This window comes from Melozone crissalis, unplaced genomic scaffold (assembly GCF_028551555.1).
Source record: "Melozone crissalis strain CALT ecotype California unplaced genomic scaffold, PUWL_Pcris_2 ptg000081l_1, whole genome shotgun sequence".
NCBI classification, from domain to species: Eukaryota; Metazoa; Chordata; class Aves; order Passeriformes; family Passerellidae; genus Melozone; species Melozone crissalis.
Window position 1 is genome coordinate 6,166,696 of NW_026535858.1, and position 25,203 is coordinate 6,191,898.

Here is a 25,203-nt window from a genome sequence, read left to right on the forward strand (position 1 = left end):
AAACATTAAATGTTCTTCTTTTCCTTAATGCATTTGTTATATTGTGAGCTTTATTAGTGTTGAGTCAATAAACAGTCCAGTGTGGTGTTTCTGCTCGACAGTCTCACTGAATGACACTGCTTAACAGATCACCTTCAGCCTGATGTTAACAGCACCAGGATGTGGGAGGTGAACTTCAGTGGAAAAACCTAAATGGTTACTTCAAAATAAGAGAATGCAGTTTATGCAGCTCAAAGTACTTTTGAGCATTTAGCTTGTACAGCCAATATGAAAATGCAACGTGAAAATAAAAGACAGGGCTTGAAGAGAGCAGCCAAGGAAACATCTGGTGCTGTTATCCATGTTTACAGTTTCTGGGTGGATTTTCCAAAGCCTCTCAGGGAAAGGGAGCCTGACTCCCTTCACATATTCCTGCAGTATGTTTGGCAGCCTCATGCTCCATGGCCTGGTGCAGCTGAAGCTGGGCCACTTTGTGGATTTTCTTCAGGGTGCCCAGCTCCTGGACAGCAGCACACAGGCCTGCTGGGAACCACCTGGCATGGATCTCCACAGGTCCATGCATGGATCACCTGTTCCCTTCCTCAGGGAAAACTGAATCCTATCTGCATTCTGGCACTGAGGAAAAAACATTTCTTTGTGACTACAATTCACCTAAATCCCCTGTGCTTTTTGTCCTACACTCAAGTACTGCCACAAAACCCACTCTCCCAGCTCCTTGTCAAAGAGCCCTGGTCATGTCTGCTGGGGGCTTCTCCCCCCTCATGGTGCCCAAGATCCCTGTGCAGAGCAAGCAAATTGTCCAGCTTGACAACTGCTGGAAACAAAGCTCTTGAAACAAAAAATAACCAAGTGGTTTTGAGCTCTGCCTGGATGACCATGCCTGTGAGGTTTCTCTGCTCATCCCTCATTAAAACACGCCCTGCCTTTGTGCACTGCTCCCCTGTGCCCCTGCCTGGTGCTGTCCTCACCCCACCACTGCTGTGAGTGCCACACAACTGAGACACAACCAGCATCTTCTGCAGGTCATGGCTGCCAATGAGTTCATTAACACACAATTACAAAATCCCAAGTAAAAGCCACTCACACCTCATTTGCAAAACAAGCTCCTTAAGTATTTTAGGAACTAGTGGGCCAGATTTTTATGCATTTATGTTAGATTTGATTTTCATTAATGCCAAATGAACCTTATATAAAGCACTTCTATCTCATATTAAAAGCATGATGCCAGTGAGCATCCATTTGGTTGCTAAGTATCAGGAGATCCTCTAATTATCTGTTTTGTACTTAAGATGCAGCAGAGGGAGATTCCACTGCTCTGTGGACATGTTCCATAACTTGGCAACTGCCTTGCAGCTGCCTTCAGCTCAGGAGCACACAAAAGGAATGCTAGTTGCATTCCTCCTCTGTGAAGTAGTGCGGAGGACTGATGACCAGTAAATCTATAAACTTAAAAAGAAAAGAAAAAAAGCTTCAGACCTCTCTCTCCACCCCTCTCTTTTATCTGCTGCTAGGGCAATAATAATGGAAATAATCTGAAGGCCTTTCAGCAAGTGAGGAGGGGCCAGGAGCATGGCATACACCATGGCATCCCTTCAGAGCACATCACCAGAATTTGCTTCCTTTTTTCTTCAGGAAAAAAAGACTCCCTGCAAGAAAGAGCCTTGCTCTTGGGGACTCAAATTCTAGTTGACTTTTTGAGATGCAGCCTGATGGGAAATGAATAAAAATTGCAGAAAACTCCTTCCTGAAGTGGATTCCAAATCTAGTGAGTAATGCCATTCAACTCACAGGTGATGAGCCTTTGGCTCCTACATTTTTTCCTGCCTTGGCATTGAAGAACAGGCCCCTCTGCTGAGGAATGCACTGGCTGCAGGCCCAAGTGCAAGGAGAGCACCCACTGCATGGCAACTAGAAGGAAGGGCAATGTGTGCCCACAGTTCCACTTCCTCCAAGAGTCCAGGCAGTGACCAATCCTTCCTTTGGTTGTGGGTCAAGTCCTCCAGCTTTTAAATCCTGCTGAACTCACACCCAAATCAATGGAGCTATTCTCCAGACAAAAGGGAATGTTGTTTCCCTCATTGTTCCCATTAGCTATGGCTCCAGGCACACACAACCAGAAAGAATGACTTTGTCAAGTTTGCTGAATCTCAGGGGCCTGTTGTTAAAGCTAATTTGAGAATGGCATTGGCACATTCTGGCCAGGAAATCCAGTACCATGGGGTTAACTTTCAGCTCTTACACCGAACACAAATCAGTGAGGAAATTCACTGCTAGGTGCAGTCTCTAATTATTTAAAAGATAATTTGCATGCTACGCAGAAATAAATTAGCTCCCAGGTGACAGCTGTTCCACTGTGTCCATTCCTGGAACGAGATGCCATGCTGGGAAATCTAAATGCAGACCAAAAGATTAAAACACTGCATTTTCCTGCCTCGTAGGAAGGCTCTTCCCAAAACAGAGGCATAAAGAAGAGAGGAGGGGAACAGATGTTTCCAACCATCAAGTTTACAAGCTGAACTAGCACACCACATTTTCACAGTCTATATTTTCATTTCACTAAGGGCACTTCACATCTTGCCAGTAGATGTGGATGCAAGTGTAACAGGTACTACTTTAAAAGGAAGGTTTTGAAATCCAAGGACAGGAACTCAGTCCTCACATCAGGTTTGTGTTCATGTGAGATCCTTACAGACCACATGAACGAGGCCAAAACCCGTTGTTTTATCACACACATAGAAATCAGTGAATGCATTTTCCTATTCTGAACCAAAAGCCAAACAGGCACCACTTTTTCTCTACATAAAAGTCTCAGGACAGCTCACAAGAGTTTTTCAGTGGGTTTTCTAACAAACAGTCTTCTCATGGTTTGGTTGTAGCAGTGTCTGTTGCACACTGCACACACATGTATGCACATTTTATGTGACACTGTACTGTGGGGAGGTAGATGTGCTGTAGATGTGAAATATTATGAGAGTACGTTATACTGCCTCTGTTGCTCCATGTCCTTCTGAAAGCATCGAGTTTCTTTGCCAGCTTGCTGTGTGCCAGGACTGCTCCATGGGGATGCCAGGGAGTTTACCTGTTACACCTGCTGGAGAATGCTCCCTCCTCACAGAATAGCAGGAACACCAAGCTGGGATGAGTGGGAGTGTCTGTGTGTGTGTGTGTGTGTGTTAAAGTGCCACAAGAACCACACAAGCAAGGATTAAAGAGCAGCATATGTTCACTGCTGCAGAGCAACATATGGGATTTCATTCACAGGACCAAAGAGCAAGAAGAGAAGGAACAAATCTATCTAAAGATAAGGTAGAAAGAAGACTGAAAACAACTGGAGGCAATAAAATAAAAACCAGATAAGAAAAACCTGGCAACTGTAATTCAGGAATTCTGCCACAGGCTAATGAGAGGCGAGATAAAATAATGAGGCAAAAGGTCCCAAACAACATCACTGTCTAATGGCTGTAAAAGACAAGTCCAAAATTAGTTCATCATCACTAATTAAGGAGAGCTGAATGGATGTGATGAGGCCCTGATACATGGTATCCCTCTGTGCAGCACACCAGGGATCCTTTGGTCAAGGTCAGGAAAATATTGCTACCTGTGCTGCAGGCTGAAATCCCAAAGCAGGATGATTTATTCTTCCAGATGTTACTACTGGTGTGAAACTTGCTGGTGCCTCTGACAAATGCCCCATGCCACATGTCAGAGTGGTTCACAGAAAAGGTGAGCTCACAATGTGCGTGTGCACACTGTGATGCCCCAAAAGGACTGATGGCACCTTGCACAGCCCAAGGAGTTCTCCGAGTGCTCCAAATGTACCATCAGCATGAGCCGTGACAAGGAGAGGAAATCAACTGCTTAGCCCATCTCTCATGTACTTGTGTCACCCTCCTTCAGTTCCTCTCTAACACTCACTGACAGTGAATTTCAGGTGAATTTCACATCTGCTGTGCCCCATTCCTCTTTTGTAAAACAACCCCAACATTTGCTATAAATCAAGCCCTACAGCAGCAATATTCACAAGCATCTTCTGGACCACAGTACACTCTTCACAGCCAACTTTTACAAACTATTATCTAAATAACAACATTTAATCTGAAAATTTTGATACCATTTGTGTCTTTCTTCTAATCACTTGTAAATAGAAGAAAATCAAACCTGGAAATGTTTCAGGCACCACTTTGTATCACAATAAAAGCTGATCATTTGTTCCTGAGCCTGGCTTTCTGTCTCTACCCAGCTGATGTAAGGCAGTACTTCACTATTCCATCTGTGACAGTTTCTGTTCCAAAGCACCATTTGTGAGGGATTTCTTCAAATGAAAATCAAAAGCAATGAAACATTCTCTCAGAGGAGATGACACATGACTAGAACTAACCAGGCCTTCAGTCTCTCTCACCAGATAAAAATGGGCAAGTTGCTGAGTGTGACTATCACCATGAGTTATTTAAAATCTCCCTACGAACCTCTGACTTAAAAATTTGATTCAAAGCAACAAAAATACTTTTAAACTGACTTTTGAACATGAGTTCAGTAATAAAGGATTGTTCAAGCTCAGCTTAATGATTAACCTACTGAATATTCTAAACAAAAGTGATAAAGACACCAAAATGCCCATTCAGATGAAAAATAATCAAGTAAGCCATTGCTCCTCCTCTAAGTAAATCTTAGACACAAAGCTCTTTCCAGGAAGGTCTTCAGGACTTACATTTTTACCGACAATATTGCTAAATAATGGAAAATATTTTAAAATCTGTTTTTCTACTTTTTTTTCCAACGGAAAGCAGCCAAAAGGCAAAGCACAATGGGACAAATGTTAAATTCTGCCAGAAGGAAGATTTTGAGCACAACAGTGAGCTCCTCTCACCTGTAGAGGTCTGTGAGCTGCCCGGCCCCCCAGCGGTAGTACAGGTCGTTGAGGAGGCGCTCGTGCTGCCCGTACAAGCAGATGTAGTTGGACACAGGGAAGGGCTCCTTGGAAAAGCAGGTGATGCTGTCCACCATATTGTATCTGCTGAAGTGTATCCTGAAGTAATTCCCCTGAGTGGCCTCCCCAGTTACAATCTCTGTCCCCTAGAACAGAAAACACCAGGAAAGCTGTGGAGACACAAGAACATCTGACCTGGCACATGTACAGGGTCAGCGAGGGCTTCCCAGCCTGCAGCTCTCACTGCTTAATATCCACAACCCTTCTCTTAAAACTGAGAGACCACTCCTGGCACAGCAGTTCATTGGGAATGTTGCTGTGGCTTGGACACAGATTTTCCATGTGGTTTGGTTTGGTTACTGCCCATCCCACTGTCACTGCAGACACCTGGGGAAACCCAGGCCCTCTGGCTGTGCTGGCACCATGACACCAGACCCACAGGGACCTGTGACCTCCTGGAGCAGCTGCTGGAGTCAGGAAAGATGACCTGGGGCATCCCAAACACTAGATAGCTCTGTTTGGGTAACTCAGCTGAACTCTGTTCAGCCTTCTTTATGACACAGAGCACACACATGACTTATCACATTTACTGTCAATAAAAGAACACCAATATTGGATGTTCACACTCAAATTGTAGCACACTCAAACTTCAGCCACCTAAATCAATCACTCAGACAAAAATGTAAAAATTTCTTTCAAATCTCACATTGCAGTGGGATGATCAGATAACTTGAAGCTATTTTTTCCAGTTGTATTCCTGTCACAGTTTTATACATTTCTACAACCTGTTGCTAGGCTACAGAAACCTTTAGTATTTCCACCTAAGTCAGTGCCTTTCACTAGCTTCTCTTACTTCCTTCTTAGAAAATTCTTTTAGGATTTTTACACAAAATTTCTGGAGTGGCTTTAAAAAAATATCGTCCCTTTTCAGGTAATCAGCAGGTAATCAGAGTGGCAGCAAAATAAGTCTAATCATATTCTAGCAATTTGGAGTAACAAAACCAATTCCCCTCTCTGATAGTCCTTTCTGCTCTTCCTACATGCTGCTTTGGATGGCTCATCCTGGATCTGAAAAGCAAGGTGAGCCATGCTTTCACTGCTCTCCCTAAACCATTTCCTTTTTAAAAAGCTCATTTGTTTCACTGCTGTTCAGGTTTTAGAATCAGCACTGAAGTAGCTTTTTAAAAGCTGCTCTTTAAATCAACTGCAAAAATGGGCTTGATGCAGAAATTCCCAAGGAGAAAGGTAGAATCTGTATTAAAGAGGATCTTGCCTAGGTGGAAATTCCTCTCTGCCTTTAAAAGACATTAATCTAGACCTTTTCTTGCCTCAAGTTTTCCAGTAAGAGAATGTAACCCAGTATGGGGAGTGCTTCCCCGTGCCCTGTTCCAAGACAACTCTCACAGCTGCAGGACTTGCTATTTTCTAGCAGCACAGAGCATCTCTTCCACAATACTTCCTGCTCTTCTAGAAATCAGCTGAATTTCCCTGCCAGATTGCCATCATCTGTCTGCACTTGCAGCACCATACTGCAGGGAGCAAAGAAGGCTGAAAGCATGAAATGCTGCTAATACTGTTCTGTGTCCTCTGCACGGAAACCAGGGGTCTTTGGAGAAAGCCAAATACCAGGAAGTCTGGAAAGGAACACCCAAGAAGTTCAGTTAGGTCTGTGACTGTTCCTGGTTTTCTTTCCAGCTGCACCTGGTGTGTACTGTGCCTCCAGAACCAGCTACCCTAAACAGGAACATTTTTTCAAACAAACAGGGAGGACAAAACAAGAAAAGTTCCATTATTTAACTTACACGATCATATGGGTCAAGTTCTACATCCAAGGGCACAGGGATTCCAGGCTTGGAAATGTGCAAGTAGTTATAACCTCCAGGAAGAACACCACCTGCCATAAATGAAAATATGAGGTTTATTAGGTCATAAACAATAAAGAAAATAATGTATTTAATTATTATTGATATAATGTATTATAATGCAATGTTTGTCCTCCTTCTGCCATTATCATTTTCCAGTACATAAGGAGCCTTGAGTGCTGCTGTACTGCACTGGTTTAGATGGTTTTGAAAACCATCATTTCTAAGGTGAGATAGACCTGCCTACACTATAGAAAAGCAAAAATATCTGAGAGGGGATGGAAATGTAACAGAAATCCAGCTGGACATACCTTGAACTTTACACCTCCTGTATACAGGGATGAGTCTGTCTGAGCCTTCTGGTGGCTCAGAACTGGGCTGAAGCTTTGAATCAAAGAGACTCAGCATGGAAACAGCAAGCTCAAAGCCAATTTCCTTGGAGTTGAAGTTGCTGTGTGTTAATTCATCCCTGTAGTATCTCCTGGAGAACTTTGTCAGAGGACCTGCAGCCCTGATGCTGGCATCATTGGTGTGGAATTCGGTATCAATCACAACTCTTCCATCAAAAACAAGGCAAGCATCAGTGACAGCCTTAAAGATGTCATAATCCAGTGTCCTGTAGGCAAAGCTAAAAAATGCCTAAAAAGAGATGTAAATAAGTGAAGATAATGATATACTACTTATTGGTTGACTTCATACATTAAAACCCAGATCTTATTCTGAACGTTATTTTACAAAACAAGAATGTGAAATACAGTATGATTTTAGCCACACTATAACTTCTGATCCAGCATTTATAGCTACCAAAGTTAAGACCAAGACAGCAGAAAAGAAAATTACTAAACTAGACTCATCTGCTTCTGGTTATTAGATAGTTTAAAAACTCCCACATTTCACTCCTGTGAAACACACAGGAGTGAGTTTCAGTGTCCTCAACACATACTGTGTGTCTCCTCAGCTTTTAAAAGCATCAGACAACAAATTGCTGCCCCTCCAGCAAGAAATATTCCTTTACTGGCTGAGGAAAGGGTGGAAGGGTTTCAGATGAGCACATTTTCCCTTGCTGCCTTCATTCTGAAAAGCCCAAGACTTAACTGTGCCAGGCCAAAGCAGCATCTGTAATCTGTCCTTCCCTTAGCACCAGCTCAGGACAAATCTGTGACTGGGGTAAAGTTGTTACCCAGTTGTACCCCCAAAGAGCTTTCCTGGGGACTAAGGGCAAGTATCAGATACTCAACTGCCTGAAAGAAAAGGCACAGGGAACTGGAAATTTTAGCAGCACTGGCATAAGCAGAGATGCAACAGCGAAGGAGACAGAACTCCTGGGTTTGTTCATAGATAAACTGAGTGATTAACTATGCACAGCTAAGGGAATTCTGGCCATCTCAGGGAGCCAAAAATCAAGGAAGCTCTGCCCATGAGGGCCAGAGGACCACACAGCCCCACAACCTGCTGGCTGACAGGCTGCACAGGGTCACTTGGAGGGTGCAACCTCCAGGTGGGAGCCATCTGTCAGCCTAGGCAGGAGGTAGGGAAGAGGGAGGCTGCTGCTTTAGGGAAAGAGATTTTCTCCTGTTGTTTTTATCCTGCAGGACTCAACAAATTAAGCCCCCAAGAACTGCCAATCAACAGTTGATACTGGCTGCAATCCCAAAAGGCCCAGAGCTGCTGCAGAGACGATTCCTGCAGAGCCTGGTCTCTCGTGAATGCAGCTGCCTTCCTGGTGGGGCTGCTCTCCAGAGCCTGCTCCTCCTCTGAGTCCAGCCTCCCACATGGCTGGAGGCAGACACAGCAGTCTTGCATGGCAACTGAACTGGTTCTGGAGAATACAAAGCCCTTGACATCACAAGTAATTGAGGTCTTTCATCTTAGAGGCTGTGAAAGAGAGACCTCCACAGGGAAAGACCGTGGATGGAGGAAGGAGGAGCATGGGGCACAAATGGGCAGGAGAAAGAAACCCCAAAGCAAGGGGCACCTGAAGGAACAGTGCAGGACCATGCAGACAAGGTGGTGGGGAAAAGGTGGGGCTGGAGGGGAGCTGGTCAGTGGATACCAAGTTACAAAAAAACAACCACGTTGAGATGTTTGTGGAAGGATAAAAACAGAGAGATTTCAAGGAAAAAGAAGAGAGTGGGAAGAACGTCATTACTGATATGAAGACCAGGAGACTGCTATGGATAGAAGTGCTGTATGAGGTCTTCACCCCATCACAAAAGGCTTTACCATCCCTCTGTGAAAAAGAAAAGGGCTGCAGAGCAGGGACCCCAACACCTGGGGAGCTCTCTGGGAGAGAGAGGCACAGGGCTCATCCTCTTCACAGTTAACCCCAACAGCTGCACAGAGGGGAGTGCAGAGGGTCTTGGTGGCTCCCTATGGATGCAGGTTTTGAAGTGTCTCACTCCTGTGGATTAGCCCAATAAAGGAAAACAGAGCTATGCTGGCCTTTAGGAAAGGCTAGAACCTGCCCCCAGGCTCAGAGCAGAGCCACACCAACATCTTCCATAAAATATTGGTACTGGAAGTGAAAAAAACTGATGTAGAGGGAAAGGAACTTGCTTAAAATATATTTTCATTAAGTTACATACTATCCCAGTGCTTTTGGCTTCTTCTATGACAATTAAATGCACATAACTATAGACAGGAGTAACTGCACATTTAAATAAGAAAAGGATTTTTAGAATTACTTTAAAAATGAATTAAGAGTATTTGTCACTCAGCAGTCACAATTACTTGTGTGTCAGGTGACTTAAATACATTTTAATCCAAATCAGTCAGGACACTAACAATAGGTTTATTTGGATTTTTAAAAAATAATCATTGAGACTAACAAGTTCAATCTCCTAGAGACAATGAGGAAATAGATAAATCTGTGAGGGAGCAGGTAAATGTGATGGCTTTTTATTGGAATTTACCAATATAACTGGACGGGATGTGCCTGAGCTTGTCTGGCCCTTGCTGCTGAACTAAATAGTGGCAGCTGTGGTGTTTTACCCCAGAGACACTTTTGGCTGGCTGGATGTGTGGTGTTTCACCCCAGACACTTTTGGCTGGCTGGGTGCTGCAGCTGGGCACTTGGAGACAAGTCCAGACATGCAGGAGCTCTGGTGGTGGCAGGATGGAGCCTCCTCCTTTAGGAGGGTCCGCTCCTCAGCTTTACCTTTGGTGGAGAAGCTTTAAGGGGAAGGTGAAGGAAAGGAGTCAGTTCTGATGGAGGGTTTTGATTCAGAGCTTTTATTATTCTGGCCCACAGGCCTCTGAATCCAGCAATAGCTCCAACAGAACTCTCTGAACAGCGTGGTTACTGTTCCTTTTAACCCCAGGGAGAGGGGAAGGGAAGGGGTAGGAAGCCACCAACCAGGTACAGGAGGGGAGGTCTCAAGGGACAAAGGACACCTGGATGGCCCAATGGCCCCCAGGGGTAGAGGGCATCCTTTCAATCTGCCAATCACTTCTGGAATTCTAGGACTGACAGACAGTGCTCGGCAGGAGAAAGGAGAGGCGATTGATACACCTGGGAGGGAATCTTCAGGGGAAGGACCTGAAATCACAGCTCAACAGCTTTCGTGTTAAAAGCCCAGCCTGAAGGGAAGGCGCGGGCAGCGCGTACTTACAGAGCACTGCAGGTGGAGGAGGGTGGAGGCAGTGGTGAAGGCAGCCCAGGTGAGGAGGCCGTTGTCACCGTGTCCCCACTGTGCCAGGATGCTGTTGGGGTGCACAACCACACGTGCCCCTTCCAGGGCCTCGCACACTGCTTGTTCCAGGGCGGCCTCGAGCAGGCAGGGGCTAGCAGAGCCCGGCGGAGCCCACACCAGATGGATGCGGGAACCCTCGATCCCAAGGGATAAGAGGCCTTCTACCGTGGTGTACGTGTCAATTGTGTTCCCATAGACAATGATGTTCTCTAAGAGGGAAAAAAAAGGGCAAAAGATTTCTAAGACATACAATGAAAACCTTATTAGTGTAACTCAGATGATAATAATGTGGAATTGCACTCTTTGACCCTCTTGTTTCTCTGATGCTATGAAGCAAACAATGTTACCTAGCAACAGCAGCTAAGATAATTTAGTGAAAAATCTGTACAAAACATCCCACAAAGTAGGCAAATACTTAACACAGAAATATGATATTCATCCTGACCCCATAATCTGAATTATTTTGATTGAAAAGCCTCTAGGGCTTATAAATAAATAAATAACCATTTTGTTCTCCCCCTCTCCCTAATTTTGCTCATTCAAAGGACTGACGGAGGGGGGAGCAGACAAAATCAAATTCAATACAGCATTCAGAAAACCCCCACAAACCATGGAAAGGCCAAATTACAGAAAACAAGCCCTTGTGCCACATGGAGGTCACCAGTGCTGCCACTCCCTTCTGCCAAAGCCTGATCTCCAGAGAACGGGGATGTACCTGTCCCTGGTGGTGAGGAGAGCTCAGCACAGCTCTGATGCAGCTGCACATGGCACAGAGCCCAGCCCAGAGCCAGTTCCATCCCTGCTCACTGCTGGGAGCTCAGCAAGCTGCAGGCAGCCATCCATCCCAGCAGCTGCCATGACAGCAGCGTGTAGGAACTGCTGCTCCTTCTGCAGAGCATCAGCACCAGCACAGAAACAGCTCCTGAATCCAGCTCCATCCTCCTGCCCTGGGCAAAGGGAGCTCAGACCTGATCAATCCCTCCTGCCTGGCACTGCACAGCTGCAGGGCCCTGCTCATTCCTGTCCTGAACTGCTGCCACTTCAAATGGTACAGTCAGAGCTGAGCAGGAACATGAGGAGGGGGGGATCTGTTCTGTGTGAGCACAACAGGGCTCTTTAGCCTAAGGGCTAAAGCCCTCCTGACAATAAGAGAGGCAGAGCTGGGAGGCAGCAGAGCAGCTGTGTGTTTTATCTCAGGATGGTTTCATATAAAACCCTGACATTCCTCTGAGCAAGAGTGAGACCTGCTGTTCTCCCTTTCATTCCCTCTGCCCTCTTCTTGGAACAGGAAGCATTTGTCTGTTGTGTGATCCACTAAGCCTTTAAGCAACCCAGGCAAAATGGAACTCCTCATCTGAGGGCCAGAGCCCAGCCCTGCAAGCTCTCTGTGCACCACACACCCCACAGCCATGCCACATTCAGCTGCTCCAGCCCTGAGCAAGTGGCAGGGTCTAGAGGGAGGCAGGAACAACCCCACCTGCCTGCCTGTGTCACATCAGCTCCTGTGTTTCAGATCTGACCTGTCAGTACAAGGATGCCCAAAAACCACCTTCCCAGTGCTCTTACGTTTCTCACCTGGGCAGTGCTGCAACCAACCAATGTTTGTCTCAGAGGTGGCATTTCCATCACACCACAAGTGACAGCATCCCCAATGCCCTGAATTGTAATTTTTTATGGGCTAAGCTAATCTCACTGGACCATGTTTTACTGCAGGAGATGCAGGGCAATACTAATCTGAGCAGGCACACAGCCCCAGCTCCCAAGAATATTAATGATAAAAATGTTAACAGATGTTCTACTATTCCCCTTTGACTACAAGGTTATTTCATTTGTCCCCATCAGTTAGGCTACTTGTAGGTGCCAAAGAAACATCTCTCTTCATGGCTGCCAGAGAAAAGACTTGCCCCATGAGGACACTGCATACCAGTGACAGAAAACATGAAACATGTTTCTGCTGTTCACAGCCATGACCCGAGAGACAGAACCATTTTATCTGCAAATGTACCAATTTGAAAACATGGGAAGAAAAGATCTTATTACTTCCATAAATATCATATAGAATACAGGAATGTTCCAGTGTGTCCATCACTTCCCAAGCCAGAAGAATCTATCCCATAGCTTGTGCCTGCCAGGACACCTGTCGGCAGCTACACTGGCCTTAGGAGAATGCCAAAAGAGAAGACAGATGTAAGCCTGATTGTTTTTTCCCTGCTGCAGCAGGGTGTAATGCAAGAGGCAGCCCAGTAGAACCCCTGGGTAAAGACCAGCTTTGCTCTACTCATTTTTATTAACTCCATGTGCTGACAGTGCAGGCCAGGATGTGGTGTGCAGGTGCTGACAGCCTCGTGCTACATTTACATGTTTTCAGCTTGCAGGCAGTGAAAGATATGAGTGAAGAGGATGCTGTGGCTGGAAAAGGAGGATGAGGAGGGCTTCCCTGAGGCACTGCCAAGAAAAGCTCCATTCTGACTGCAGGGCAAAGCTGGGCTGAGACCATTCACCCTTGGGCAGCACAGCCCCCTCAGAGAGAAGCTCAGTTTTTGCATTAGACACTGGCATTTGGGGATGGACAAGATCAGATGAGAGTCCTACATTTCTCAAGCAAAATTAAAATTCTGGTTTATATGGTAATATTAAATACAACTGCATTAGATCAGGGAAAGCAATGCTCCTTTATTGACCTCTTGTAAATCAACAATTTACTGCTTCTGCTTATTACAATATTAGTGGCTTTTTAGATGACAGTGCTAGTAGTCTAGGAACTGCAGATATTCATTATGGACTGAAATTATGTCCACTGAACAGAGAGCAGTTCCTCAGGATGCTTTTATTATTTAACTACATGAAAATGTATGTATCTGTGAGTAAACATAATAACCTTCTACAGAAAAAACAGCCATAAATAAAGATCATTACAGTAGTTTTATCGTTTATTACCTGAATGTCAGCATCCTGCTGCAGAGCAGACTCATTAATTTTCCACAAGTAAGAAGCACAAGATTTCAGTGACCCTAATGTGACCTGAATCTTTGCAGTTTGCAAAAGCCAAAGGAGAAACCCAGTATGAGCTGAAGCATTGGTGGCTCCAGTCAGTGATTCATGCACTGGAATTTTAATGCAAGACTATTCCTACAAACACACTTTTAATAAGGCAGTAAACTATGCTTAGGTGAAGAGAAAAAAATAATTGCTTCATTTTGGGCCATTAAAGCAGTTTTGCTCCTTACTTTACTTCCATCCTACTTTTATTTTCATGGAAAGTGCAGAGCTAATAGGAGATGAATTTGAATTAGTCCCAATTACAGCTGTAATAGGTTCCATGCATTAGGTGGCTGGGTTTATCAGTAAATCACAGTGGCAGCCATGGGGCCAGTGCTTGCCCTGCTCCCAGGCCCTCAGCAGCAGAAAGCCCTCCCAGAGCCCTGGCACAAGTGTCAGGACTGAAGGAACAATGTTTCAGGAAACACAGCTGGAAGAAGCAGCAGGGTGAGGAATAAGAGAAATTGAGATCAGTGCAGGAAGACTCTCCACTGGGCACTCTGCACAGCAGTTTAGAATGTGATGGGAAGAGCAAGGAGAGGGAACTGAGGCCAGAGCAGGGGGAAAGGGGAAGGTGTCATATCTCTCCTAGACCACATCTCCAGAAGTGCCTCCAGACCAACCCCATGGTGAATTTACCTTCTCTACACACGAAGCCAGGCCAGGGCCTCATTAAGAGATGCAGCTCCACCTTGCAGCCAAGGCCAGCAGCAATAACAAAGTGAAGATGAACATCCCATGACTCCAGCACTGCTGCTGGAGCAGGTGCACTCATGCCAGGGCAGGTGAGACAACCTGACTGTGCCATTTGCTGCAGAGTGACTGATCCTCCTGGCACCGTGCATCCCAGCCAGCAGCTGCTCCCAGGCACAATCCTGCACAGGGGCACCACAGCACATTCCAGGACTGGGCACACATGAAGGACTAGCAGCAGCAAGCAGGGAAAGCTAACACTCTCATGTGTCTATGCAAAGTCAGCTGCTGTAGCAGCTGGATGCCAGGTAAGGCTGTGTGGGCAGGGCTGGCACCAGCTGGAGGACAGGTGGAGGCCAGGAAGCTGGCCAGAAACCCTGCCATGTTTATGAACCCCTGTGCTGATCACAGCAAGACCTGGAGGATGATAAAGGAATTGCCAATGCTTTTAGAACTTCCCTAAAGGACTGCCAAGCAGGTGTGAACCTTGCACCACACCAAAGCACTGCCAATTCTCATCATGCTCCACAAACAAGGCAGGTAAAACACATCTTGAGGAAAGTCCTGCTCTTGCACTCTGCCAGCAGGAATTCCCCACAAGGACAGCTTTCCTGCTTTCCTGCTCTCCTGCTCTGAACTGTCCTGACTCAGAGCCAGCAGGAACTGACATTTCATCAACTCATTGGCTCTTTGGTCTCTGTTTTTCTAGTTCAAAGTTGACTCAGAAAGCTGGATGGTCCCAGGTATTTTCCACAGTGCACACACTAGTGAACACACAAACACAGCACACGCAACAAGGCTGAGGAAATACAGGGATGGTGCACATCAGCATAAATGTCTGATTTTAAGGGTTAAAAAGCACCAGGAACTTGCAGTTCTACGTGAAAATCTGTCACTGATGCAACTGAATACAATGCTGACAGACACTTCCTAATTTAGGCCTATTTTCTTTGTGTTATGCCACAAATCTAGATATTTTTCTATACAGTAGAAAACCACATCCACTAATCAAATTATTATTTCACTGGTGAATTAATGACTCCAGACAGATTTGCATTTGGGACTCATTTGGTTTTCTATAATAACTGCAGATAATTAATCTATCTCAAACCTTTCTTTCCCAGCTAAATATACTGGGTATCAAAAATAACTAAAATTCTAAATTAATCTGGAAAACAAAGCACACCAGATGAAAGACTGTTAGAATTCATCAGGCACCAATTATACCAGGGAATAAAGGAAGTAATAAGCCTAGGAAACATTTCTGTAAGTGTGTGTGCTTACCTGTGGACTTGATGAGGCGGTGTTCCTCCAGCCAGAGTGCTGCCTCGAAGCAGTCCTGGGCATCATTGAGAGTGAAGAGATTGGAAGGGACTTTCTCTGTGTATCTCTGTGGCCACTGGCTCGTGACTTCACTGATATATTCTCCCATGGGAGCCAAGGCCTGGAGAAATGAGTCAGTGAGTGGATATGGCACAGAGTTGGAGATGCTAAAACACACTGACACTCTCACTTTGGCTACCCAAGGACTGCTGTTCTGGCACATCCCAGCCCTTTGTCACACTCAGCAGCAGCAAACACACCCATGGCCACTCAGGGAACATGGAGTGTACATGTGTGCATGTGGTCCCTGTTTCCTGTGGGATGTGGGTGACCACTTCAAACAGCACTGCCACTGCAAGTGCACGTGGCAAATGCCAGGGACTGCACAGCAGAAATGTCCCAACACACAGAAGGGGATGTCAGCAGCTCTCTGAATAACAGATCACTTTAAAAGGCTCTGCCTCCACCTTTTGTCAGCAAAAATCAGCCTTCTACAATGACAGATTTTGTCCCAGAGAAAGGGATCAAAACCTGCTTGATAGCTCAGATGTGAAGATTCAGTAACATGGTCACTGTGTAATGTTGCTTTACAATAACAAACTCAGTTTCAGCTGAAAAAAAGCAAAAAGGGAATCTTGTCTCTGACTTCCTCAGCACCATTGAGTCACATCCTGAACCCTGTTCTCACTGCCAGTCAGATCAACTGAAATACTGCTGGGTCATATAAACCCAGGCAGGACACCAAAAGATCTTACTGAACAAGTACATCTCTAAATCATAACACAATGTTTTACTAAGCAGTAATTTGACTGATTACCAAATAAGGAACAACTTACAAAAAGGATGGACTGGTTCTCTGTGTAATAAAACAGAAGCCACTCATTTCTTCTTATCATTTTGTATAGCTTGAAAGTGAGAATAGATGATAACGACAGAATTTCTCCTCAAAGGCAGATAAAACCTGCCTTTCCCCTTGTTATCTTTACCTTTCTCCCCCACTGCAGTTACTCACCATAAATTATTTTGCAAGTCAGAGTTATCTCCAAACACCTTTTTCCTAGGAGCACTTTTTTCAACTTTTGTTTCATGCCTGCTGAGCAGTGCCCATGTGCTGCTGTTTAAGTGTGCCTCTGCTCTGAGAAGGAATCACAGACCACACAGCCTGCTGCACACAGGCAGCCAGACACTGCTGTGGGATGTGGTACAGCACTGCAAAGCTGCACACATTGTTCACATCCTTCTCTTGATTTTTGAATGCCTTGCTCACAGCTTCTACCCACCCAGGTAAGGCAAAGCCCTGCAATAAAAGGGCTGTACCAAGCTGTCTGTTTGGTTATGGGGCCTGATGGCCTCATGGGGATACAGAAGGCAGAAGCCACCTCGCCCAGGGAGTCTTGAGTGGAAGCTGACCCTACTGTGGGGCTGGAGCTCAACTTGATTCCACATCTCCCATGCAGCTAAGGGTCTGCTTCAATCTCACTGGAAACTCAGCTGTGTGCTACAACACCAAGCAGCACCATGGACATGCCTAGGCACGGTCATCACGTGAGTTGAGTAATTAATTTGATAAGGAATTCTCTCCACTTCCAAAACTAGGTCAAATGGTGTTAGACCAGCTGGAGTTCAGTCTCCTGTGGCTGGGACCACATGTCAGTTGAGCCTGTTCCTCGGCAGGTTTAATGGTTATGGTGGCAAAAACACCAGCAGCTTTGCCTCCTGCCCAACCCTGAGCAGTAAACTGTCCAACCCTCCTCTCCTCCAGCTTCAGCACCAACACAGCCCTACAGCCTGCTGCACTGCAGGGCTGCAAACTGCTGGTGCTACCCTTGCTCTGCCTAATCCCAGGAACACCACTCAGTGTGGAAAGCCTGGGAATACTGTGGTGTTCACCTGGTAGCTCTGTCCCGTGCACAGAACCAGGTAGTCGTAGGGCACTTTCTCCTTGGAAACGACGACGTATTTGGCACTGCGGTTTATGCTCGTCATTTTACCAACCACAACGTTAACCCAGGAACAAAGTGACATCTGTGCATAATCTTCATCATTAAAACAGTGGCTGCAAAGAAAAAATATCTGTAAGTGACATTTCGGCAGCTGACAGCAGGCATTAATTAGACATCTGGTGAGCTCAGCCCAGGCCCCCAGTGGTTCCTCCTGCTCCCTTGCTGTGAGTTTACTGCAGCCTATGGTAAAAGATTAGGCATTAGGAAATACTCAGTTACAAATTGACGGCTTTCTGCTGAACCCAAACAAGGCTTCCAGCACTGGGCCTTACAATCACATCATTTAAGAACAAAATCAGAAATCTATGCTTTACTGTGCTTTTCCTTTGCAGGCTGATGGGAGTTAGAAGCTTTTGAACCTGCAAAGAAAATAATTTAACAGTCCAACTCTTTCTCCAAGACAAGACTTCTTTATTCAGCTTTTCCTCAACTTTCCTTCCTTTGCTATTCAACTTCACCAGTCATAGCTAAGGTGAGACACAAATGCAGGGAATGCACCCTCCCATTTTAGCATCCATATTCCAAAGTATTAGTCCATAAAGTTTAAAAATAAATAGAAAGCTAGAAAATGGTTCTCAGAACTAAAAGCAAAAGGCAGAGTTCTCAAGTCTCCTGTTGGTGACCCTGTTCCAAAAGAACTTTTCCACAATGCAAGAATGACAAATACCAAAAGCACACTAAACTGGTTCTGAGTGGTGGTGCGCTCCAGGATGTTCTGGGTGTGCATGGAGCACACATCACAAACAAGGTGCTCTGACAGTGTGAATTCCATATCAGTACCCTAAAAACAATGAGTTTGCTTTGATAGGCTCAGACTAGTTTTGTTTTTCTCATGTTCTAGGGGTGTTACAGCCTCCTCCAAGCAAAAACCATTGGATATCCCTATGCATGGGAGAAGTATAAAAGATATCTGGAAGCTGCTCTTTAAAAAAAGCCAATTTTAAAGCAAAATCCAAATGGAACAAAACCTCTTTTAATGCCTCAGCAATGAAAATTACAATTACTTCCAAAGGCTTGGAGTGTGCCCCCAACCAAGGATCTCCAACCAAGTAAATACTAAGACATTTCTTACTGCATTTGTACCACCCTCTCTGCTTAATAATAGCATTCAGCAAAGACAAAGATTCCTGAAGATAAAATACTTCCATACAGATGCGCAACAAACACTATAAAACATGAGGAGAATATTCCCAACTAGGTCCATTGTGACCCCTGAATGCCATGAGCCTGGCAATGGCCCACCATGGAAATGCACAAGAGGTTTCTGGCTACTGTGCAGATCCAGCTGGCCTCAGCTCCATCCCTCCCCAATACTGAAAACCTGCACCAGGCAAAGCCTGTTCAGTCAGGTTCTTTCAGTAGAACTGGACAAACCCATTCATACCTTTGTAGAGCAATAAACCCACAGGATCTAGCAAAGAGAATGCAACAGGTTTAAAACATGCAAAAAAAGAATGGCTGGTGTCACACAGGTGTCTGGTTTGTGAGACCAGAGCAGCTCCATAAGAAGAATGACTGTGAACAAACAAAGAAGCTGAGTCTCACTCCTGCCAGGACCTCAGGAGGGGAATGGCCAGCACAAAGACCCTGGGCTTCACCCAGGCTGTCAGCTCAAGTCACCACAGAAAATACATGGCAATTTAGAGGTCCAAAACCTTCACTTTCTGTGTATACTTAGTGATGAAAAATATTCCACTTTCTCCCACAGGACTCAAAGTGATTAAACAGAAGGGGCTGGGCCCATGCTCAAGCATTTGATGCTTTTCTGTGGCACCAGCAGTTGCAGCAGAGAGTGCAGGCAGAGACCAGCACTGACAGCTGCTGCTTTGCCATTAATACCAGGACACACATCCCAATACAGAGCTCCTGGTTCCATGTTAATCATTGCTACTAAACTCCCAAAACTGGCATTCAGGATGCCACAGGAACAAACAGTTGATTTCACAACCTGGGGAATTTTAGGATTGAATTGCCAGGCCTTCTGTGATGCTCTGCATCCTCTGTACTCAGAGATACCAGAGGGAAAAAAATAAGGGAAGAAAACCACTGACAATTCTGAACTGTAGTAATGCAGAAATCTGTAAATAAAGTGGACATTAAGGACAGAGGAAGGTTTTCAAAAGCACCTCTATAATTGAGGTGCACAGCTCCCAGGAGATTGACACTCCAAAATCACAGGGATGCTTTTAGAAATCATACCCTGCAGAGTTCAATTTTCACTCTTAATCTACTTTCAGATTTTAACAGCTAAATCTGTGAGGTGGCTCTGAACTGCAACTTTCTGTCAGGAAGGATGCTTTGTTAGTAAAACTCTGTTCTACAGTGAACTTAGGAAAGATACTATGTGCACTTATGTGAGACTATAATTCCTTCATTTGCTAGATTTGCACTTGAACACACCCCTTTCTACAGTACAAGAAGTAATACAGGCAACTACTTTTACAAAATCTCTTGTCAGAGCAAAATGAGATCAGAAGGTTTTAAACAGGTTCCCACTACATTATTTTCACATCTTGGTAGAGATTCCATTTGTAAGGTTCAGCAAGCAGACATGGAGCTGTTTTGTCATTTAAAGAGCCAGTCCTTTAGTGCACTGCAGCTCATGGAGGAAAAGATTTGGTGAAATACAATGTAAAGGCTCCAAAGAGTCACATGCCAATTCTAAATAACTTAGTATATGTTCATTCCCCAGCTATTCAGAATAACTGATCCATTTTAATTCTATGCTTCTCAATGTTCAAAACAATCATGTTCAAGTCCACAGTGATGATTTATCCAAAATAAAACCCAAAAATACTGTATTTTAATGAGAATTATGTACTTTGAATTTTAAAGAGGTAAGATCTTATCTGACTAAATGGAAGCTGTTATATTTTTTGAAAAACAAGGATGTCTGAAAAGTGTTTGACAGTCCCTAGACAAGGCTCTTCCTCCATTTCCCTTCAGCTGTACACAGCCCTGGTCTGGACAGACTGCCACAGCCCAGGGACTGGCATTCACAGCCCACAGCAGCAGAACTCATGCAGAACAGTTCTGCCAAACTGATCAACAGCAACAATTCCCCTGTACCCAGCAAAATCCCCACTAGCACTGATGGGCTCTGCATCCCACCACATACTACCCAAAGTCAGTCCCTGTCACATTACCAATATTAATTCTTGTAGGTTCTTTGGTTCAGTATTATTTAGAACAAAACTCATGGAAGTTAAAAACCAAACAAGATTTAAAAAGTAAGCAGACATCTTGTGTCATTTGGCTTCAGCCTGGAGATTTAAACAATCTAAAAAGCCTCAGAAAGCAGGGCCCACTGTCCAAATATATCACAGTGGATTGCTGTCCTGAAGTTACTGCTTTGGCACTATTTTCCTACTCATAATTCTATCCAATTCCTCTTGTAGGTGAGTGCATGCTGGATAGACAGACTGGAGTATTTTTGGGCTCTCTACGGATGTACCTAAAATTTAGGACAAGTTCACAAGAATTACAGAGCGTTATGTTTTCTGCAGGAGTTACGGAAGTGTTTAGACATGAAGTCAAACCTGTTAATTAAAAATCTTCTATATTTGGAGATCAGTGGGTCTTTTCCTGGAAGGCCATGAATGGAAATCAAGGTCAGGTTGTTGAACTTCAGACGTGGCCTGTGGAAAGAAAAAGAAAGTCCCAGTTGGAAGAAATTCAGAGGGCACATCCAAGGAACAGTATAGCTCAGAATTCCATGTTCAGGAGGATACAGAAAGCAATTCCTTTACACAGGGTCAAAGTGTTTCACTCTGCCCAAATGCAGATATCTCTGGATACAAAGAGAAGAACAATTTCCACCACAGTTTCAGCAATGCTGGGGCGAGGAGGGGGACAAGACTGACAGTATGTTGAACTAAATGTGATCTGACATTTGAAAACAAGTAAATATGATGAGTGATTAAGCCTTCTAATCTTCAAGGCTTTCTGTAAGTTAAGGACGGACTGATGCAAATGGTACAAAGGAATCAGAATGTTTTTTATCAACCAATGTTAATTTGTTATTCATACATTTAAAAAATATATTCAAACATAGTTAAAGGTCATACTTAAACCAAGGTTATGGCTGCCCCTCTCAAAATGCATATTAATAGTTTAATTCTGGATTATGGATTATCTGTGGTAAATCTCCATGCATACTCAGGCCAAACACAAAGTAATAAATAACCTTAATGTAACAGAGTGCATATATTTATACAGATTATGGGCCTGATTCTCATTTAAATTAAGGTCACTCTGCAAAGGTGGATGTAAATAGAATTTGCTTTTCATTTATGGCCACCTTATGCTGCCTGAGTGATACAAAATGGTCTTCATGTAAATGAGAGTGAGCCTGATCCCCAAAGCTGAAAGCAGAGTGTTGAAGTGATGCCATCTGCACACCGGGAACGTCGCTCGTGGGGTGTGAACAACAACTACAGGAACTTCACACACCAACAGAGCACAGCTCCTTGGCATTTATTTACATGGATCAATTACATAAACACCCTACACATCCTCCCAACCTCAGAGCACTGAGATTTCATTTCAGAGTGGAGCTGAAGGCATCTGTACATGCTGCATGGTCTCTTACCAACAAGTGCCCAAATCCAGGGGCTACAGTAACATTACATTTAAATACTCTTAATACTTAGGATGGAAACCTTGTGAGCCACCACCAGAACCATGGCATAATCAAACTTCTAGGCACTATTAATGTACCTCTTTTGCATGACTGCACGATGATGTACTTTATTGATTTGGTCACATACCATTTTCCTCTGCAGATGCTCTACCTCTATTGAGTCCCCACGCAGGCATCCAGGATTTCCCCAGTCATATGGTATTTGTTCCTTCTTCCCCACTGAGTGGGAGGCTTCAATCAGACCTTCCAGTCAGTACAATTTACTAACTAATGATTTACTTCTACCTCAGCACTCCCATGGCATCCCCATATTAATTCATGTTTCCCGCTCATTCATCTCATAGGCATCAAAACGTTGATTAGCATCTTCTTGGAAGAAATGAGACAAAACGAGTCAAATCTTTGATTTTTCCTTCACACTGAGGAAAAGCCAGGCACAAAGCAGGGTGGCTGGCAGCTCCCCAAGGACAGGGTGGTTCAGGGGCAGAGCTGCAGGGGCTGGTGCCTGTGCTCCGAGTGCTGCACGCTGCCCCTCTGGCTCCACGGTTCCACACAGCTCCAGGCAAACAATGGCCCCATCTCCACACACAGACAAACCTCTGCTGCTGCTAAGTGTCAGAATTTGGTCAGTGTTTAGGCACAGGCTGGTGGTATTTGTGCAAATTATCAGAATCTTTAAATAAGTACCAAATGTCCTATCTTGTGTTCCAAAGGCCTGGCTCCAGAATCGTAGCTGGCACCTGTGACCCCAGGATTTAAAATACATTTACACACACACACACAGGCACTTAAGGACAAGCCTGAGCACTAGAGGGGAGCTGCAGCTCCTGCTGGCACTGGCAGAGTCACCACAGGGTGACAGGTGGGGGGATTTTGTGCTTTATTATTTCTAGGCTAACAAAAGGATGGCTCATTTACTACAGCTTTGGATTCCTTACTGGTACCTAAAAGCTCTTAACTGGAGAATAACCAAGGCCCTGCACATAGGCAGTGGTGTCAGGACAAGGACTGACTTAGATGCTGCTAATAACAATGTCCAACATGAAACAGGGCAAAGTGAAGGTTCCCATTTGATGAAAAAGTCTTCAAGTTAAGAGCCTGAAGCAGTGCAACGTTAAACAAGTGCACCTGCATTTTAGAAGCAAATAATTCCAGCAGGGATTCACGTTGCTGTGGATACAGAGGGAAGAACAGCTCAAAGATACTGGTAAAGCAGGGAGGGATTAGAGTATCTAGGGAAATAAGTAAAAGGTGTTAGGTTTCAGTGCAGAGCTCTAGAGGACAGCTACAAAAAGAAACTGAACACTCTTGTCCTCAAAATAAAACAGGGTTACCAATCTATTGAGCATAATCAAAAGGACACAGAAAAGTTTTTGTACAGTTTTTACATATATCCTGGTGTTAGTGAATTTGTTAGAGCATTCCTTGCTCATTTTGCTGGATTTTTTTGCCTGATGTCTGTCTGTTTTTTTTTTTCTTCTGTGTGCGGCATGATGATGGAGGCTTAGATGGTGGAAACTGCCTGAGCAAATAATTTAATTACTTGCTTTCATTTAACCCCTCGTTATCACAACAAGTCAAGCTACTTTTGCTACAAAAAATAAAGTGCAGCAAAGCAGTCTCCATGAACCTGAGATCTCAATTTATTCAAAATCTCGCACTTTATAAGATTCTTTTCCCAGTTATCAATAAAAACTAAAATAAAGGAGTGACAGAAGATAATGTTTTATCTGCCTCCTAAAGTTGGTAACTATGTGAACTGTTCTCCTGTGTATATAATCTTTAAACAATAATATCTGAAATTATAACCTATCCAAAAGTAAAGTCCTAATGACACTGGACCCTCAGCTTCACTGCAGCAGAGCCCTTTGAAAAATGGCAGCTCAAGACCATTCTGAAAATGGTAAAAAGAAAATCTGATTTCAGCACTAAACACTGAAAAGTAAGACTTTTCTTACTGTGATAAAGTCATGCAATAACAAAATTTTGAAATCAGAAAAATCTCTGTCCTGAAACAAAAAAGGAACACTAACTTTTTGCAGGGAGGAAGAAGCCCAGAAGCAGAGATGATGATAAGAGTCCCAACAGGCCAAAACCTGTGGTCAAGGCACAGGAACTCAGCTTATCTAGGTGTCACTCTCAGTGTACAAGGCAGATGGAGACAGTCTTCCTTTCCCCCATAAATGTAACAATTTAACCAAAGCAGGACTTTTTTTTAAGGAAACATTTCAAGAACACAGCAGTCAGAAGAGAGAAGACACTTCTCCAAAAGGAAAAGGAATCCAACAGATTTCCCAGCTCCACACCAAACTCACACAGCTTAACAAAGGTTGCCCATATGAATAACTAGAGAGAAACCCCACTCACTCAAGTTGTCCCTCTAGGATAAATGTGCTGCTCAGTACCACAGCCCTGCTTTCAGCCCCTCCCCAAGCAATGTGTTCCCATGCTGTCTCTCCATGAATTCCTTTGCCAGCCCCAGTGTTTTCCTTTCCCTGTGCTGCCTCTGCCTCCCCAGACAGCCACACTTAACTGCAGCAGCAGCAGAAGGGTTTGTTGTTAGTATCAACACCTACCAAAAGCAGCTCTTCTCAAGAACCTGCTCTGAGGGCATCAATTACAGCCCCCAGAGCAGGATTCCAGAGTCACTGCTGACCAACAGATGTCCATTTCCAAGGTATCCCTCTTCAATTACCAGGAAACAAATATTAGCCAGTTCTCCCTTGGACTGACCTTAGGAAAAAGTGTTTAAATTGTGAATGAATTTGCTCAACAAAGAAGGGATAACAGCACAGTGTTCACTGGGACACTTGTCAATGCAAGGGTCAAGGAGGGGCTTTCCACACAACCTGGCCCATGACAACTCTTCCTCTCTCAGCAAAATATTTCATCATGCCCCAGTTGCTTCTTCCTGGTATTAAAACAACAAGGTCCCTTCAAAAACTTCTATTTTGATGAAACAGTGCTTTGTTTTTTGAGGTTTTTCTTCTTTTCCAGAAACTTCCTGCCAGGTTTATTGGTA

General features: G+C 44.4%; 1 protein-coding gene across 1 annotated transcript in view; it reads right to left on the bottom strand.

Moving 5' to 3' along the window:
- Nucleotides 1–25,203, bottom strand: part of CFAP61 (cilia and flagella associated protein 61) — an 88,590-nt gene that overhangs the window by 15,821 nt on the left and 47,566 nt on the right. The window contains exons 18-24 of the mRNA XM_054290519.1: nt 21,079–21,177; nt 17,427–17,592; nt 15,498–15,657; nt 10,401–10,690; nt 7,101–7,428; nt 6,730–6,821; nt 4,868–5,073 (exon numbers count right to left, since the gene is read on the bottom strand). Coding sequence (XP_054146494.1) covers nt 4,868–5,073; nt 6,730–6,821; nt 7,101–7,428; nt 10,401–10,690; nt 15,498–15,657; nt 17,427–17,592; nt 21,079–21,177 — 1,341 coding nt within the window. The remainder of the gene's footprint in view (nt 1–4,867; nt 5,074–6,729; nt 6,822–7,100; nt 7,429–10,400; nt 10,691–15,497; nt 15,658–17,426; nt 17,593–21,078; nt 21,178–25,203) is intronic.